The sequence below is a fragment of the Dipodomys ordii genome, unplaced genomic scaffold, assembly GCF_000151885.1.
Source record: "Dipodomys ordii isolate 6190 unplaced genomic scaffold, Dord_2.0 Scaffold7, whole genome shotgun sequence".
Taxonomy (NCBI): domain Eukaryota; kingdom Metazoa; phylum Chordata; class Mammalia; order Rodentia; family Heteromyidae; genus Dipodomys; species Dipodomys ordii.
In genome coordinates this window covers 4775186-4795058 of record NW_012267223.1, presented here as the reverse complement: position 1 = coordinate 4795058, position 19873 = coordinate 4775186, and the positions used below count along the sequence as shown (strand labels likewise).

The 19873-nt window shown below is 44.4% G+C and overlaps 2 protein-coding genes and 1 long non-coding RNA gene across 4 annotated transcripts in view; 2 read left to right on the top strand and 1 right to left on the bottom strand.

The window, feature by feature from the left end:
* Tex2 (testis expressed 2) overlaps positions 1–3166 on the top strand; it is a 91555-nt gene extending 88389 nt beyond the window's left edge. For both annotated transcript variants that reach the window (XM_013037932.1, XM_013037933.1), the window contains exons 11-12: positions 603–723; positions 1553–3166. In XM_013037932.1, coding sequence (XP_012893386.1) covers positions 603–723; positions 1553–1675 — 244 coding nt within the window. In that variant the 3' untranslated portion in view covers positions 1676–3166. The remainder of the gene's footprint in view (positions 1–602; positions 724–1552) is intronic.
* Positions 3167–4145: 979 nt separating this feature from the next.
* On the bottom strand, positions 4146–4592 carry LOC106003031. The gene is made up of 2 exons (XR_001175970.1): positions 4466–4592; positions 4146–4237 (listed from the first exon to the last, which is right to left on the bottom strand). It is a non-coding gene; the product is annotated as an uncharacterized LOC106003031 (long non-coding RNA).
* An 8530-nt stretch (positions 4593–13122) lies between these two features.
* Positions 13123–19873, top strand: part of Ern1 (endoplasmic reticulum to nucleus signaling 1) — a 95677-nt gene continuing 88926 nt past the window's right edge. Inside the window, exon 1 of the mRNA XM_013038011.1 lies at positions 13123–13308. Coding sequence (XP_012893465.1) covers positions 13255–13308 — 54 coding nt within the window. The 5' untranslated portion in view covers positions 13123–13254. The remainder of the gene's footprint in view (positions 13309–19873) is intronic.

The following is a 19873-nucleotide window of genomic DNA, read 5'->3' as shown; positions in this document are numbered from 1 at the left end:
AAGTGGCGCTGTGGCTCAAGTGGTAGAGCGCTAGCCTTGAGCTGAAGAGCTGAGGGACAGCGCCCAGGCCCAGAGTTCAGGCCCCACGACCGGATTAAAAAAAAAAAAAGAATGAAAATAGACAAAAAAATTTAAAAGTTCTATAGTCCAGAAATAACTATTGTTATTACTTTACAGTCCTCCAAGCCTTAAAAAAAAAAAAAGTTGTTCTAAAATTGAGTTGATAGATTTCTTCTCCTTACTGCCAGTCTTTTAGATTTTGCACTTACAAATGCCTCTGTTGAGTAAACCAGGTCCATCCTGGTGGTTCACGCCTATAAACCTAGCTACTCAGGAGGCCAGGCTAGGCAGGAAAGTCTGAGAGACTCATCTCCAGTTAACCAGCAGAAAACTAGAAGTGGCTCAAGTGGCAGAGTGCCAACCTTAAATAAAAAAGGCTACAGGACAGCTCCCAGGAAGAGTTCAAGCCCTGATACTAGTGCGCACGCGCGTGTGCACACACACACACACACACACACACTCCTGAAAATGAGGAGTGTGTGTGCCAGTGCCTTCTTTTTCTTTCTTTGCTTCACAATATGATTATTGTTTCCTTCAAAAAGGTATGGTTTCCGGAAACCACCATATGTAGAGCTGAAAGCTCGGCCAAAACTTGGAGAGAGAGAAGTTACTTTAGTTCATGTGACAGACTGGATAGAGAAGAGGCTGGAGCAAGAGTTTCAGGTAATCTTGTAGTGTTTACCTGCGGGTTACAGCAAGAATAGAAGCTCTGACTGGACAAAGGCCCTGAACTTCACCTGGGTCAAATAAAAGGCATAGACCTTCAAACCGGGAAAGAACACATGTAATCAAACATTGGCATACAATCTCAGGTGCAGTAATATATGCCCTAAAATATCCACAGAGCATTATTAAGTAGTTTTCAGAGGGATTGCGGGCATATACCTTTCATTCCCAGATAGCTTGTTCCTTCTATATCCCTAGATTCTGTTTTAGAATTTGTGGGAGTTATACCTCTTTTAGTGATCTTGGGCTATACAGAGCAGAAGGGAAAAAGGGGCAGGGACCAGTTGGGAAGTTGAAAGATAACTGCTACACACACACATTTGCGTATGGCACCCCACTTACTTTGAGTGAGTATTGCTGAAATTGAATGTACTGCCAAAATTTACATGGAAAGTAATGTATAAACGGATAAGCAAAGTGCTACTAATGTCATTCACTGATTGATACCCTTTAAAATTAATACCTTTTTGGTATTTACCAAAGTCAGAGGTCTATCATATGTTTCTTTGCATGGTTTTGATATAAAAAAATTAGCTTGCATTTTCTTGCTAAGATTTAAAGGGATGAATTCACTGATGCATTCTAGACTTAATTTGAAAATACTGTTGGTGATTAACTCAATTCTCCTAAATTAGTGTTATTTATTGCTTCATGAGTAATTTTATAAATTAAACTATTTGGGAGAACTAGTTTGGAATGTGCAGGAAGGACGATACAGCCTGCTGGGCTTTCTTCCACATGACCATTCTTTAATATCTCTTTGCAGAAAGTTTTCGTCATGCCAAACATGGATGATGTTTATATCCCTATAATGCACTCAGCCATGGACCCTCGTTCCACTTCTTGCCTCCTGAAAGACCCTTCACTGGAGGCTACTGACCAGCTATGATGGGTGACAATAGATGTTCAGTATTATGAGACCTAACTCGAGGTGTGGAGTTCATGGCTGCCATCTGTGCTATGGCACTGGCCTTTATTTGTGCCACAGCCACTGTCTCTTAAAGGATTGCTTCTGCCCTGCCTGTTGGTGCCCATTCCACTGTGAAGTGTCATTCCCTGCATCCAATGACGAGTGTCTGGATTGCCTGCTGCAAAGCTTTGATTGGCAAAGGAGACTGAAAGAATCTTGGTGGAGCCAGAAGTTACAGGTGACTCACACTGCAGCTTTTAAAAGTCTACCACTTTTTAATAGCAGTCACATGAGCACATTCAGAGCAAAGCTGTGCGACTGGAAGGCTTCCCCTGCCTCCTTGACCCCTCCAAAGCTTTTCCTCAGGCAGCTGGTGCACAATGAAACATTTTTTCACTCTACATTTTGTGATAGCAACCCTCCACATTCAGAATGTCAGTGTGGTAATGTGAGGAGTGGAATTTTGTGAACCATTTCATTGGTGGTAAAGAGATAGGCATACTTTTTTCACATTAAATTGTGCATTTTGGAAGCAAGTAGCCATAGAACACACACACACACACACAATTTCAGCTGGGGTGGGGTCAGTGGGATTTATGTGAACATTAGGCAAAGCTATGAGATCAAAGCATCTGAAGCCTTTTACCAACGAGGTACAATCACCTTGCTTCTAATTAATCCTGATTGTTGTTTTGAAACAGCACAGGTGACATTCATATATGACACTTCACACAATGACCGATTGTTTCTCCCCAGTACAGAATGGGGTGGGGTCAAACCAGAGCCAAGGTCTTTCTGCCATCATTGTGTACCAGAAAGCTTCATATGGGAATCTGAAAGCTTTGTTAATCTAATTGGTTCAGAATTGGGTTTTGTGGGCAGTTTTTGTTTGATGATGGCCAAAACAGAAAACTGCTCAACGTCAAACACTACATATCTCAAGATATTCATGTGACCTTTCTTTAATGTTGCCAACTTAATTTTGTGCATTTGTGTCAGATAATTTAGTTTACAAGTTTGAGGCCTCTAATAGTAATTACTTTGGGAAGCAAACATTTTATTTAAAACTGCAATGTCAAAATTACCTTGTGTAACTTTTGATAATTTACATCTGGGGACAAAGCTGATTGTGGGTTTTTTTAACAGCACCTTGCCTGAACATGACTTCAAAGAAATTAATATATTGAAAAAATGTATCTGAACTCCTTAATTGCATCATTAAAACATTTGACTTAAATTATTTGACCATTCCAGTCAGTGTACCGTTCCATATTGTGTAACCCGACCTGCTGGTAAAAGCTTGCATGTCTTGTCACTGGTCTTTAACTTTTGTGCAATAACTAAAGGTAAAGGACTAGATGCACTGTATAGAGATGACACGATTGTACCTTATTTCACTTAACCAAGTAGTGTGTGGGGACTTACAATCGCTTGAATTGTTTCACAAAATAAATCTCATGTCAAACACCAGATAAGCATCTAAGTTATTTCCAGCCAATCCTGTTTTGTCAGTATAGTGTAGGGCTCTTGGGCACTTGCTGGCAGAAACAGACCTCATTTACTCACTAGTCATTGTGGTTCAGTACAAGTCCTAACAGGGATTTAGAGGCAGTAGCCACTTTACAATGATGCCCAGTGATTCCTGCACCCTCCCCAGACTATTCTAGGTAAAGATTATGGGGGAAATCTTTTTTTTTTGGTTGGTTGGTCATGGGGCTTGAGCTCTGGGCCTGGGCGTTGTTTCTCAGCTTTTCAACTCAAGGGAAGCACTCCACTATTTGAGCCACAGTGCTATTTCCAGTCTTCTGGTGGCTCATTGTAGTGGAGTCTCAGACTTCCCTGCCCGGCCTGGCTTTGAACTGCGATCCTCAGATTTCAGCCTCCTGAGTAGCTAAGACTACAGGCATGAGCCACCGGCACACGGCTCACAGTGGTCCTTTTTAAAGCTGCTGTCACTGGCGGCTCAAGGGCTCCTCCTCTACCACTTGAGTCATCACAGCTCCATTCACCGCACTAGACTTTCCTGCCCTGACTGAGCCTAGATCCTCGGCCGTCTGTTTAGCTAGGATTACAGGCCCCACTTCCATAAGGGTGGCAAGGTAGGCCTCAAGCTTAGAAGGTGGCTGCAACTTTCCTCCTGCAGCTCAGGCCCTTCCACAGTAATGCTGGCTGGGACGCCCTCGCTCGTCAACACTGACGTGCAGGAAACCCAAATAGCACCCCATCAACCGTAGAATGTAAGATTGTGTGCCCCCCCAGGGGTCGTTCCAGCCCACGTGGGGCCTTGTCGCTCGCGGTTAAAAGGACGGCCCGCGAGCGGCGGGCGGCCCCAGTTATGCGCGAGCACGTGCTCTAGCGCCGCAGCTCGACCCCCGGCGCCACGCGCAGGCGCGACGGGGGCTCAAAGGCGGCGCGTCCTCGACCGCACACAGACACACCGACAACAGGGCGGGGGTCAAGCCACTTTATTGACGCTCGGAGGCAGGGAGGGGCTGAAAACGCAACGCAGAGCGCACACTGGCGTCCTCGACGGGGAGGGCCCTGCAAACACAAGAGCGACAGGTGAGCAAGCGCTGAGCAAGCGCGGCGCCGGCCGCCAGCCTTTCCCCTTCCCCTCCCCCGGCCCCTGCGCGGCTCAGACTCCAGTTCGCATCACCAGTATCAGCAGTCTAACGCGTGCATGAAGTGGAAAGTCATCATAGCCGAAAATAACCCCCACCACGCCCGAGGCCCACCGGCCAAACGACCCGGACACCACATACACCTCACCTTCCCGGGTCCGTAGTCTCGAAAGAACGGAGCGGAGCTGAGGCTTGTTCTTAAAAGGAGCGGAGCGGAAGTCGTTGGATGGCCTTTACTTTTACTAACCAATAGCATCAGTCTTCCTGCGACGTGCCCACAAATGTGTCTGATGATTGGCTGAGGATTTTCGGAGTCCTCCAGTGTATAGAGCGGCCACACTTTGACCATAGAGGTGAGAGTTCTGGAGTGAGTTTGGCACCAACGTTCTCTTAAACTTTTACGAGTTTCTTTTCTTTTTTCTTTTCTTCTCTCTCTCCTCCCCTTCTCCTCCCTCCTCCTCTCCTCTCCCCGCCCCGCCCGTCGGTCGGGAGGCTTGACATCTGGGCCTGGGCTTGCTCCAGGAGAGCGCTTTACCACTTTGAGCCTCCGCGCCACTTTTGGTTTTCTGGTGGTTTATTGGAAATAAGAATCTTGTGAACTTTTCTGCCCGGGTTGGCTTTGAACCGCGATCCTCAGATCTGAGCCTCCCGAGTAGCTAGGATGACAGACATGAGCCACTGGTGCCCAGCACAAGTTTCTTTACACATCTCCGTTAATCTGCAACTGGGGTGTCCCTCCGCAGCACACAAAAGAAAACTGCAAGCAGGAGACAAACAATGTGCCAGCCCTCAGGCTAGGAGCTGAGGCTGTGAAATGATTAGAAAAACGAAAACACCCGCCCCCCCCAAAAAATAAAATAAAAAAATGATGCCGGGCGCCGGTGGCTCACACCTGTCATCCTAGCCTCTCAGGAGGCTGAGATCTTAGGATCAAGGTTCAAAGTTAATCCAGGCAGGAAAGTCTGTGAGGCGCTTATCTCCATTAAGTACCCCCCAAAAAGCCCCAATTAGAGCTGTGGCTATTTTCTATATTTCAAAGTAGAGTGTCTTCTGATAATATGCTGACTTTGTGGTGACTTGATCACTTAATCTTTGTGGGCCTAGATACCCGAAAATATACCCCTCTCACCCCCAACCAACACCAAATTTTTAGGTACAAGTGAATTAATACCAATTATCTGGTACATTCTTAGAAAATTGAAGTCAATATTTGAATAAATGCTACTACAAATATTCTACTTTGGAAGCTCATGGGAGAGAAAAGCTGTGTTTATTGCCTAGGGCTGCCTCATACCATGATTCTCCTACTTATGGTTTCCCTCCTACATAATCTGCATTATGGATGAAAGCCATAATGAAAGAGCTGACCTTGAACCTTGACCTTCCCAATTTCTGCCTCCTGAGTAGCAGAAACTATACATATGTGTCAGTTTCTGGCTACAGGTTTTCTTTTCCATGTTGTGTCATGTCAGTATTACTTTAAGAAATGTTTCCATTTTCCCTTATTGTTCTTTAATATCTGTAGGATCTATATCTGAAAGAGTTAATATCTGTGGGATCTGTAAGATTTTGTGGGCTTTTCCCTTTATCAGTATACCTGGAAATTTATCTGTTCCTATTTATTTATTTAGAGACAGGATCTCAGTCTTTAAGCCAAGCTGGCTTTGAACTCAGGATCACTTGATCTCAACTTTCCAAGTGCCAGGATTACAGGTATATATCTATCATACCCAGAAAGATTTATGAATTTTAATTTTTTTTGTCAGTCTGAAGAATCGAACCCACGGCCTCATGCATGCAAGGCAAGCGTTCTACCACTGAGCCACCTTCCCAGCCTATCAATTTTCCTTCTAGTCACTCATCAGTGTGTCAGTTTTTGATTCATGTGTTTTCAAGCTGTTTGAGATGTTTGCACATAGTTTGCACATTGTTCATAGTTGGGATTAATTGCTCATAAATGGACTTTCTGTTGTTGGTTTTTGATGCCAACACCTCTAGTTCAGTATTTTGTTGGTTAATAAGTGATAGTCTGTGGATTTTTCTGCCTGGGCTGGCTTCAAACCTCAATCCTGAGATCTCAGCCTCCTGAGTAGCTAGGATTATAGATTTGAGCCACCAGTCCCCAGCCATAAATGGAGTCTTTTATTATTGTGAAATGTCTCTCTTTATCTCTGATAAAATGTTACATATATGTGTGTATAGGTATGTGTATATATATTCACATATCTATTCAAATATATATATATATATATATATATATTATAGTGTGTGTGTGTGTGTATCTGCTTTTGTGTCTATATGTTGTTATTGAGGCTTGAACTCAGCCTGGGCATTATTCCTTAGCTTTTTCACAGAAGCTAGTGCTCTACCACTTGAGCCACAACTCCATTTTCAGCTTGTTGGTGGTTAATTGGAGATAAGACTCTCACACACTTTCCTGCTCTGGCTAAGTTAGAACCAGGATCCTCAGATCTCAGTCTCCTGAGTAGCCAGGATCTGGCGTCTGGCAAAATATTTCTTATATTAAATAAGATCAGTTTTGGGGGCTGGGAAGGTGGCTCAGTGGTAGAGCGCTTGCCTTGCATGCATGAGGCCCTGGGTTCGATTCCTCAGTACCACATAAGCAAAAAGGAAAAAGCCGGAAGTGGTGCTGTGGCTCAATTGGTAGAGTGTTAGCCTTGAGCTGAAGAGCTGAGGGATAGTACCCAGGTCCAGAATTCAGGCCCCACGATCGAACCCCCCCCCAAAAAATAATGATGTCAGTTTTTGTGATTTGAATACATAATTCAATGACTTTAATATATTAACAAAGTTTTAAATCATCACCACAGTCAATTTTAGAATATTTTCACTAACCCCTGATGTTTTACAAGAGGAAGAATGTTTATGAGCTGCTCAAGAGAAGTTTCCAGAGAGTTCTGTGGAATTAGGCCAGACTCTAGGGGATGGAGAGGGACTGGGCAGTAAGGAAGTAGATGTACTTTGAAAGGATGGCCATTTCCATATTGGCACTTTGTTGGCCCTCTGAATTATTAAGATACACCAGTGACATTTTGTGCACTTTGCCATGGTAGTATGTAGACTTATCACAAAGGAGTGTGTGAAACACAAGTGAAAAAATAACCAGCTAGGATTAGCCTGAACTACCTCCTAGGGGAGGTAGGAGGGGAACCCGCCCTGCTAGTCTCAGCCAGATGGCTGGTGTGTGTTTGTATTGTTTTTGGCATAGCTCCAAGATGAGATCAGGAGACCTTACCTGTCATTTGAAGTCATGCCCCTTATCGCCACACATTTGTATAAGCTTTTGGTTGCTATTAGTACAGTTTGCTTTCCATATGTGCAGATTGTACATCAGCCAATTCAACCAACCATGGATCCGGAAATATTTGGATTAAAAAAATTGCAGCTGTTTCCCAAAATATATAGACTGTTTTCCTTGTCATTATTCCCAAACAATACATTGGAACGCCCATTTCTCTAGTATTTCCATTGTATGAGTATTAGTAGAGGGGATATAGGCAAATACCATGCCATTTTATATCACAGACGAGCTCAGGGGAGCCCTGAAGCCAATCTTCATAAATATGGAGGGACAGCTGTGTTCCTGGAAATGCCATCGAGGATACCACCTAGCTACTGTGACAGATCACAAAGAAAGTGGTACATGGTTATAATACTGTGGGTGGGGGCAAAAGTAACCATCATCTGCCGGGTGCTGGTGGCTCACACGTGCAGTCCCACTCAGGGGACTGCGAGCTGAGGATGGCAGTTTGAATCCATCCAGGATAGAAAAGTTTGTGAGATTCTTCTATTCAGTGAACTACCTGAAAGGCCAGAAGTGAAGTTGTGGCTCAAGTGGTAGAGTGCCAGCTTTGAGTGAAAAAACTAAGGGACATGTCCAAAAAGAAATGTACTCTTGAGCCGAGCATCGGTGGCTCATGCCTGTAATCCTAGCTACTCAGGAGGCTGAGATCTGAGGATTGTTCTTCAAAGCCAGCCTGGTCAGGAAGGTCTGTGAGACTCTTATCTCCAATAAACTACCAGAAAACTGGAAGTGGGGCTGTGGTTCAAGTGGTAGAGCACTAGCCTGGAGCTGAAGAGCTCAGGGACAGCAGCCAGGCCCAGAGGTCAAGCCCCATGACCCATAGTGAAGTCCATGGGTGTGATCACAGGAGTGGCAGGCATCATGCCAATGCTTCAGGTGATCCATACATACTATCATGAAGGATCTGGATGACCACATTTCATGCTACCTGGTCTCTTTGCCAACCAGACCAAGGAGCCCATCTGACCTGGAGAAACTAAAGAACAGACATGTCACATATGTCAAACTCGAGTACAGCCTGGGCTTAGTGAACAATAAGATGATCTAGGTCCACCTCTCCCCTAGTGCTCCAAGGAGTAACTGCTGGTGCTGATCAGTGGGTCCCCATTATCCAGTTCACCTGCCTGCCCAGCATGGAGAGCATGGTCATCTACCTTCATGCTGTTCCCCTGCCCCAGCCATTCATCCTCCACACCAGGATCCTTGGAGCAGGATTGTGTTTCAGGTGCCACCACTGAGAATCTTCAGGACAGTTCCTGTCTGGTGCTCACTGACCTTTACTGAAAGAGCTGGCCCAGTTCTGTTTGGCAATCCCTGTCTCCCTCCCTCAGCCCCACACACTGTCCCAACCATGGACCACAAAAAAAGAAAGGAAAGAAGGAAGGAAGAAAGAAAGGAAGGAAGGAAAAAAGAGAAAGAGAGAAAGAGAAGGAAGGAAGGGAGGGAGGGGAACAGGGCTCCTTTGCCTGATGTCCCTCATAGCCTGTCCCAGGCTAAGATTGGCATCACTCTCCAACTTCACATGGGATAGGTAACAACTAAAGGTCCCCATGGAGGATGGTTGATGGGAAAAGGGTATTGGGCAAGGACCTGGGGCTCGCTATGGGCTCTTATGGATCTCAGGACTTGCCCAGCACCCCACCTCTCAGGCAGAAGGTTATAAATGTGGCAGACAGCTGTGGACCCTAGACTTCTGGCTTGGTCCAGGGCCATCTGCCCTGGTGGCAGAGCCATATCCTCCCTTCCTCTCCCTACTTCTGTTCTGAAGGTCTGAACAGTGCCTCTTGTCAAACTCCTTGGCCTCAGTTGCCTTAGAGAGAGTAATACACCAGCCTTCTGCATAGTGGCTTTTTCAGCATCACTTAAGAGTAGTAAAAGCTAAAGAAAAGCTTTGTTTACATTGAAACACACACACACACACACACACTTTTAAGTTCTCAAACCACCCTTTCACATGAGATTCTTTTCAAGTCCCCTCTTCAAAAGTCTAAATAACTAATAGCTAATTGCAAGTCAACCTAAGAATCATTTTCAAATGAAAAAGATATTTTTTGGACTCAGGGCCTGAGCACTGTCTTTGAGCTTTTTTGCTCAATGCTAGATTTACCACTTGAGCCATAACTCTACTTCTGCCTTTTTGGTGACTGATTAGAGATAGGAGTCTCATGAACTGGGTGTCAGTGGCTCACACCTCTAAACCTAGCTATTCAGGAGGCTAAGATCTGAAGATTCTAGTTCAAAGCCAGGCAGAGCAGAAAAGTCCCCATGAGATTCTTATCTCTAACCACTCAAAAAACCAGTAGAGCTGTGGCTCAAAATAGTAGTGCCCAGGGCCTGAGTTCAAACCCCAAGACTGACCAAAAAAAGTCTCACAGGCTTTCCTACCCAAGCTGGTTTCAAACTGCAATCTTCAGGTCTCAGACTCCTGAGTAGCTAGGATTACAGTCATCAGCCATTGGTACCAGCTTTAAAATGAACATTTGAAGGATTTTAAACACACACACTTTAAAGTCTAGGTTATATTTTCTTCCACTAGAGGGTGGCATTTGTTAAACATTCAGGCCCACAGAGATTAACAGCAACCTCAGCAGTAAATTAGAGCCTGGATCTTGGCTGCCCTCTGTCACCTGCAGAAACTAAAATACACAGGTTTCTGGATTCTGTCCTTGGATATTCTGAATCAGTAGCAAAAGAGAGCACAAAAGGTGTTAGAAATCTATTTTTGTTTTTGTCGGTCATGGGGCTTGAACTTTGGGCCTAGGCTCTGTCCCTGTGCTCTTCAGCTCCAGGTGAGCACTCTACCACTTGAGCCACAGCACCACTTCTGGTTTTCTAATGGTTTATTGGAGATAAGAATCTCACAGACTTTCCTGCCCGGGCTGGCTTTGAACTGTGATCCTCAGATCTCAGCCTCCTGAGTAACTAGGATTACAGGTGTGAGCCACTGGCGCCTGGCTAGAAATCTATTTTTACATATCTAAGACCTTCTCTAGCCTTTGTTGAATCTAATACAGTTACATTTTTTTTTATTCTCGTGGCAAAGAGGGTTTTTTGTTTTTACACTAAGATTATAACCTTGTCTTTCTTTTTTGGGGGGAGGTCCGGTTGTGTGGCCTGAACTCTGGGCCTGGTGCTGTCCCTCAGCTCTTCAGCTCAAGGCTAGCACTCTACCACTTGAGCCACAGCGCCACTTCAGGCTTTTTTCTTTTTGCTTATGTGGTGCTAAGGAATCGAACCCAGGGCCTCTGGCATGCAAGGCAAGTGCTCTACCACTGAGCTACCTTCCTAGCCCTATAACCTTGTCTTATTGGTTCTTTGTTAATGAGACTTTCTACCCATTTTTAGATCTTTTATATGGGCATCTCTTCAAAGTCATCCTACAGAATATTTCCATTTCTCTTGTTATCAGTGATGCCAGTTTGTGCTTTATTATAAGCACAAAGATGTCTAAAGTAGTACTTGACTGTGGAGCAAGATTATGGGCAACACTATCCGAACAAAACCAGTGGTTATCAGCCTGAATTACCAAATCAAGGAGAGAAGAACTTGAAGCATGTAGACCTGTTTAAGCCTAAGAACAACCTCAGTGGTGCACAAGAAATTCTGAGAACATGGAACAGTGTAATTAAAGCCTGGGGATTTGGTTCAGCTCAATACAAGATAAATATTCCTACCTGGCCCAGGTTCCTTGGATGAATTTGGTTTGTTTCCAGGATGTTTAAAACTGATTTATGAGTCAGATTGAGGTCAGTTTTCAGCTACAACATTTACAGGGTCACAATGACATTTTGAATTGGCAAAGGCCTGCTACCATCCCAGTACACAAAGTTCCCCTTGTAGGCTTACTCTGAGATAATATGCAGAAGAGATATGAAAACCGTTTTTCAGTTATACTTCTTTATGAACTCAAGCATGTGTTCTTAGAGATTGTCAGCGTGTGGTGATCTGGACAGGTAACTGTGAAAGAGATTCTCTGTGCCTACCTGGCCGCCATTCTCAAGGTTGCTGGACCTTCTGTTTCCCCATCTCTTCCTTCCAACCCAAACCTGCCTATTTGTGTTGAGACGTGTTCAAAATGGTTCTACTGTTTTCCCACTTAACAAGATTTGCCCTATTCTTCAATTGGGGTATTGGATCCAAGTCAGAGAGTTGGGAATGGGGACCTTTGTCTACAGAATTAGGCTTCCTGTGGACATTTCTGTCTGTTGTAGTTAGATAGGATTAACTAAAAGTGCACACAGAAAGGACAGGACAGGATACCTGGTCTATCTCTTGCTATTTCTTGATTATTTTTTTGCCAGAAATGCTTGTTGTTTTCCTAGAGCAAGTCAGGAAAAACTGGAGAGCTTGGTACTTGTTTTTTTCCGGTCCTGAGGTTTGAACTTAAGGTCTAAGCACAGTCCTTGAGCTTTTGTGCTCAAGGCTAGCACTCTACCACTTGAGCCACAGTTCCACTTGGGCTTTTTGTGGTTAACTGGAGATAAGAGTCTCATGGACTTTCCTGCCAGGACTGGCTTTGAACCATGATTCTCAGATCTCAGCCTCCTGAGTAGCTCGAATTACAGGCATGAGCCATTGGTGCCTGGCTTTCTTTTTTTAAAATTAATTTTACTTATTTATTTTTGTTTATATGCTACCATGGATGCAAAATCAGGGCCTCATGCATGCTAGGCAACTACCCTACCACTAAGCCACAGTCCCAGCCCCTGGCTTCCCTTTTTATTTTTCTACTAGAATAGTACCTCCCTTGTACCATGAATGTTAGTTTATTCTTTACTGTAACAAAGAACATATCCTTCATCCCCTTTCCAGTTCAGCAGAGGGCAGCTTGGGACCAAACAGCTGCTGATCTCTTTAAATCTGATTAATAGTCCACAGCTCTCATATAGCCAAGGAATCTTCCTCCCACCCATTCCCTCCAATGAGTTGTGACACATGTCAATCTTCACGTGGTCAGGCTTCACGAGGCCACATCTACGAAAGTCAGGTAAACATATATAGGACACACGAGCCCACATGGTTTCCTTCTTTGTAACTTTTGGTGAGTGACTTGACTGTGGGTTCATTCCAAAGGGGATGGATGGCTGCTGGGGAATTCTAGACGGAAAGGAAGGTAAGGAGGAGGCCAAGGAGGAGGCTCAGCTTGACCTTGGTCACTGTGGTGGGAAGACGCAGGAGGGACTGCTGGTGTTAATTGGAGATAAGCGTTTCACAGACTTTTCTGCCCAGGCTGGCTTTGAACCGCGATCCTCAGATCTCAGCCTCCTGAGTAGCTAGGATTACAGGTGTGAGCCATCTTGAGCCTGGTTTGAAGTCCTTTTAAACCACTGAGGCCAAAGGCTCAGAGCCTGGCCCGGGTCAGCCCCACCTCTGTCCCGCTCTGACTCCGCCCACCAGCAACAGCCCCGCCCCCAAACCGCTCCTGGCCCCGCCCCTCCGCCCCGCCTCGACCGGAAGAAGCGGCGGCACCCGGCGCTTATAGGGCCGGGAATGGGGCTGCCGCCGCCGCCTAGTCAGCTCAGTGTCCGCGGGAGCTCGGCCACTGCCGCGCTGTCGTCGCGCCGCCCCCGGAATCGGCCGGCCGGGCCCGAAGCCAAGGCCGAGTCCCCGCCATGCCGGCACGGTGGCTGCCGCTGCTGCTGGGGCTGCTGCTGCCCGGCCCCGAGGTGAGGGACCGGCGAGGGAGGCGCGGGCTGGGGGCACAGCCCCGCGGCAGGCCGGCTCGGGGCCCGGGGGAGGGTCGCGCGGTCGCCGGGTGGGAGTCGGAGCCGAGCCCCGGCGCGGGGGGGGGGGCGGACTCGAGGGCCGTGAATCCACACGGAAGGCGGCGCCGGGCGCCAGCGCCTTCCCTTCTCGAAGTCTCCGCGGCCGCCGGCCACTCTGAGGCGGCTACCGCCTCTGAGGCCTCGGGGGCCAGCGCGGCTGTCACGGTCAGCGTCGCCCATGGCGCGGGGGGCGGGCACCACCCGGGAGGGGTCTCCGGAAGTGCCGGGTCTTACGCCCACCTGCTGCCTTTCCCCACAGCTTGGGCGCCGGTTCGGTCCGTCTGGGGTCGGGAGGGAGCGGCCGGGCCGACCCTGCGCGGCGGGCGCCAGGGGCCGTCTTAAGTTTCCGATCCTTGTTTGAACTTTTTGGGCCATCGAAGGCCGCCGGGAATGTGGTGAGCATTTTCACCCGGCCCCTGGATGCTGCTTACCTGCCCCGCAGGTTTGATGGAAGCGGCTTTTTGTGCACCAGGGCTTCATTAAGCCAGTTAAGCGTGGGAATCGGACCATTTCTTATTTTATTTTGAAAGACACCCCCCTCCACCCTCTTCCCCCGTGTGTGGGTCAGAAGTGAAGTCACTTCAAAACTGGCCATGAAAAACGGTCCCCCCCCCACGCCCCCACGTGTGGGGCCGTCAGACAGGTCTCTGCAGCGTGTATCCTGTAGTAGAGGAGCAGAGGGCCCGGGTTATGTTGATTTAACCATTTATGACCTTGCTCAGCTTGTGGATTTGGACACTGTGGCCGAGGAGGACATTTTGTGGACACGCTTGGCTTTTTTCTCTTCTGGTTGGAAGAAACGCGTGCTTAAAAAAAAATAACATTTTATTGTTCAGGATGTGGGTCTGCTTAATGACCTCTTTGAAGGTACCGTGTTCCCTTTAATATGGCATATCGTGTACCAGGTGTCCAGGTGGAGAAGTGACCCGTATGGACTCTAGCAAACCCTTTGAAGCCTTAAGCATTTTAGATAAATAACTGTGCTCCTGGAGCAACAAGAAATTTGGAAGCTGTTAGAGAAGGTTCTGTTAAAATAAGATCATAGTTTACAAATTCAGTTTGGTTTGTTTTTTTTAAGGAAAGTTTATGTATACTTTCTTCATGATAAAACTTATTACGTATGTTAAGGTTTTCTTCCAATTAAAAAAAATCGATTTTCACAACTAGAGTCACATTTTGAACTTGAACATGTCACCTTGGGTTAGTTAACTGTTGCCTGGCATCCTTCCATCATTTGAGGTGGAAATAGGTCATTGTCTGTTTTTCAGGGCTTAGGAGTATATATATATTTTTTGAGTATTTTTAAAAATTATGTTTTTGCATTTGCTATTCTTTCACTGTATCCTAATATTTTAATTACTGAATGCCATAGATTAAGGAGCCAGTAAAACAGCTAGTTAGCTGTAGTTGGGAGAGTAATTTTCACCTCATGTAAATATTTTGAAACTTTATTTCAGAATACAAACTTCTCTAAGTTCATGATAAAATATTCCAAGACCCTTGTCAAAAGGTTGTTTTACTACCTCAGAATTTTATCCCAGTGAAAGTCTTGACACCTCCCCCCAATAGAGTAAGAATTATTATTTTTTGATCTAAAGTGTAATTTATAGCAAAGGTTGCACTTAAGCTAGGTAGCAGTGAATGTTGGCAGAACGCAGTGGTAGAACACAGACTTGAGTTCTAACTGGTCATTTGCTTGCTCAGCTTTACCTTCAGGCATAGCACTCAGTTTACTGATTTTTAAAATGGGATATCTTTCAGATAATAGATAATACATCTACATTCGCTTTAACTCCCATCAAAGTGCCTTCTACTCATTAAATCATCATTTAAAATATTGCACTGTGCAGTCTTCAGGAAATATCTTTTGCATTTCATTTTTAAATAATTTTATGGTATTTCTTTTTGATTGATGAAGTAACTAGGCTTTGGAGGTAATACTATGGTTTTCTTTCCCTTTATGTCTAGTTGAGCAAGAAATTGCTTGAGACTCTGGCTACTAGATACAGAATATAATAACATCCTTATTAAGCACAGGAGGCTCTCTTGCTAATCCACAATATGGTTTTTAGTTCCATTCTGGACTTTTCCCTTTCTCTCTAAACCCTTATCTTGTACTTAGTGTAGGTCAATGTTACATCACCACTGTAAATAGAACTCATTTTATGGTCCCCTCTTTCAGTTACCAAAAAGATTGGTATTGGTGGCTTAAGCCTGTAATCCTAGCTACTGAGGCAGGAAAATCCATGAGACTCTTATCTCCAGTTAACCACCAGAAAACCCAAGTAGTAGAGTTATTAGCCTTGAATAGAAAAGCTCTGGGGTAGCACTGGAGCCCTGAGTTCAAGCCCTACAACAGACCAGAAAAAAACAAGACTGGCAGCCTATAAAGCCAAATATATCTTTAGCTAATCACTATTTAGTTTGATGGGAAGGGAAATTTAAAAAAAAAGACACAGACCTGAGGAATATTTGTGTATGAAAACATCTCGTGCATCTGAGAGATGAGTCAACTAAAGACGTCCTTGCCCATCCTTTCTTCTGTAGTCATCACCTACAGGAATTATCGTAATAAGCAATACTGAGATATTTATACTGTGGTCATGTGGAAGATGTTTCATTAAGTTTGTTGTTAGGACTGCTCATCATGAAATTGTAGTTGTATACATATATATCTGTTTGCTTAACTTGCCTGCCCAGAGCTTTCTGTTGTAGATAGCTTTTCATAGCACAAGAGAAAATGTGTTTGAGTTACTGTTAAGAAAGTGCAAGGATACACTGTAGTCCTGAATATAATTTCAGTAGACTAATAAAAAAAGGTTTCTTAACACTGTCTGGATAGAATAGTCACACCTGTATGGACCTACAACATGTAGTTATTTGCCTGTCCCAGGTTTTTTAATTCCATATCTTTGGGCTGAAGAATCATTGGCTAACCACTTAATTTTCATCAGAAACCTTTGGTTTGGGTGGTACTGGGGTTTGAACTCAGGCCCTCTTGCTTAACTAGAAAGGAGCTCCACCAGCCTTTTGTTTTGAGACTGCAGAGTATTCCATGCACTTATATTTTATTTTGTGCTCTAGCATGTTCTCCCTAAAGAAATGAAATAAGGGAGAAAAGCCTAATGTGTCATTTTAGTGGATTCAGCTTTTATTATTTTCAAATAATGCAGGGTACTGTAACCTAGCAATACGATTAGAGCGAGTATGACGCCAACTTAAAAAACAGGGATGGTGAATCATCATCTGTGAATAATAAACGTTGGATATATTTTCCAGAAGCTGAGAATTGGTTCCTATCTTTATCTTTGCTCATATTCCTTGTGTGGTTTTAAGGTTCTCTGTTTCAGGGAAAGACCCTGGAAAGATACTCAAATAGTGAATCACACCAATGACAGCCAGGGAAAAGTGGAACCTTAAGAAAAAAATTGTGTCCTATAACTTGTTAAAAAGCATCTGTCACTGTAGTAGCACATTAGTAAGCCATCATCCATTCAAAAAACATTTTCACTGTTATGCCCAGCCACACACTGGGGAGTGGTAGGGAGTGGGATCCTAACTGATCAGGGTAGAGATGGAACTAGATAGGCGTGTGTTGCCCCACAGTCACATGGCTGGGGCTATAGGAGGTGCTTTCCAGATTAACATTAATATAAGGAAAGATTTTATTTTTTCAAATGCACACACTTTGTACTTTCTGTATAATATGGGAAGATGCTTTAATCATATTCATTGCCTAGTTAGAAAAACTAGGCAAACTAAAACCAAATAAACTAAAACTAAAACCTTCCTATATTCCCAATATTCAAACATTACTTGTATGCACATTTTCAGCAGCTTTATGGAGATATACTTTAGCTGTCATCATAATTCACCCAATTAAATTGTATGCTTAAATGGTTTTTCAATATGTTGACAAAATTGTATGACCATCACTAGGCTCAGTTTTAGAGCATTCTCATCAGCTCTGTATGAAGTAGCTGCAACCTCTCCCTCCCAAATAATCTTTCTGTCCTTAGTCAACAGTAGTCTACTTTCTGTCCATATGCATTTGCTTATTCTGGACATTTCATATTAATGGAATCATAATACGTGGTATTTCTTTTTTTCTTCTTTTTTTTATGTCAGTTGTGGGGCCTGAACTCTGGGCTTGGTTGCTCTCCCTCAACTCTTCAGCTCAAGGATAGCACTCTACCACTTGAGTCACAGTGCTACTTCCTGCTTTTTCTGCTTAAGTGGTGCTGAGGCATTGAACCCAGGGTCTCATGCATGCAAGGCAAGCACTCAACCACTGAGCCACCTTCCCAGCCCCAACATGTGGTATTTCTAACTGGTTTGTTTTACTTAACGTGATGTTCTCAAAACTTATTTATGTGTCAGTACTTCGTTCCTTTTTTAGTGTGGAAAATATTCCATTACTATATGATATACCACATTTTGTTTATCCGTTTAGCATTTGGTTATTTTCACATTTTGGCTATTATGGATGATTCAATTATGAACACTCGGGTTTGTAATGGATAAACTCCCATTTTTCTTGGAATAGAATTGCTGGGTCAGTACCTAGAAATTGGATTGCTTGTCCTATGGAAATTTTGTTTAACCTTTCTAAGTGCTACCAGACTGTTTTTCCAAAGCAACTGTGCTACATTACATTACTACCTGCAGTATAGGAGGGTTCCGGTTTCTCCATATCCTCCTCTACAGTTATTACCTGTCTTTTCGGTTGTAGCCATCCTAGTGGGCATGAAGTTGTAACTTAGCGTGCTTTTGATTTTCATTTCTTTAATGGTTATTTGACTAACATCTTGATATGTATCCTTCCAGGCATTTTTTTCTTGCCTATGTTTATGTATTTTTCTCCCCAAACAAACAGATTCCCCTGCTCCTCCTAAGTTCAATTCTACAAACATTCTTACTGGCTACATAGTAGTCTCTGAATGAAACATCATTTGACTACTAAATCATTTAGATATTAAAGCTTCTTCATTTTGCCAGTCCTGGGGCTTGAACTCAGGGCCTGGGCACTATGCTTGAGCTTCTTTTGCTCAAGGCTAGCACTCTACCACTTGAGCCACAGCATCACTTCTGGCCTTTTCTGTTTATATGGTACTGAGGAGTCAAACTCAGGGCTTCATGGATGTAAGGCAAGAATTCTACCACTGAGCCACATTGGATTATAGTCTTTTTTTTTTTTTTGGATGTGGGGGAGGGGGGAAGACAGGGTCACTCTATGTAGCCCAGGCTGGCTTTGAATGTGATATCCTTCTGTCAGCCTCCCAAGGACTTGTATTAGAGGTATGATCCACTATGCCTGGCTTTGATAGCCATTTTAAATTAAGCTGTTATTTTTCTTTTAGCAGTATGGTTTTAAGTTGGGTGAAAATGGAATATTTAGATTTTGTTTATATCTATATATATCTATAGATATATCTCTATCTATCTATCTATCGAGAGAGCCGGGAGAGAGAGAGGTAACCATGGCATACTCTCAATAGTACCCTTTCTTCCTAAGACCTCTTGAGAAAATATTTTATTATGGTTTAAGTCACCCCTTTGGTTTCAGATCAGCTTTTTAGTAGATGTGTCCCCCATAAGCACCTTGAGATACCCTGAGGTAGTTCTGTGATCTTGGTGTTAAGTGTAGGCTACCTTCCTTCAGATTTGGTATGTTGTAAGGTCAGTGGAAATCTGCCTTAAGACTTCATAAATCAAAAGCTGCACTGTTGGAGGTTGCTCTTCTTAAAACATGCGCCTATCTGTGTAGCTAATTCACATCAAACATTAAAGTATACGTGCCAATAAAAAAATACTTGGGTGGTTTTGTTTTGCTTTCCCACAGACAAACCTGAATTTACTCATACAAAACAGTATGTCACTTTAAAAATAATTACCACCAGCTGGGCTCTGGTGGCTCAGTTTGTAATCCTAGCTACTCAGAAGGCTGGGATCTGAGGATCACAGTTTGAAGCCAGTCTGGGCAGGAAAGTGTATGAGACTCTAATCTCCAATAAATTACCAAAAAAAAAAAAAAAAGCCAGAAGTGGAGCTTTGGCACAAGTGGTAGAGCCTTAGCCGTGAGTGAAAGAAGCTCAAGGACAGTGCCCAGGCCCTGAGTTCAAGCCCCAGGACTGGCCAAAACACACACACACCCCTACCTACCTGGCCTGGCCAAAACACACACACACACACACACCTACCTACCTACCTGCCAAAGCACACACACACACACACGCACACACACACACACGCACACACCCCTACCTACCTACCTGCCAAAGCACACACACACCCACACACACCTACTTACCTGCCAAAACACACACAGACACACATGCACACACGTGTGCACACACACACACCTACCTACCTACCTGCCAAAGCGCACACACACACCTACCTACCTACCTGCCAAAGCGCGCGCGCGCACACACACACACACACACACACACACACACACACACAC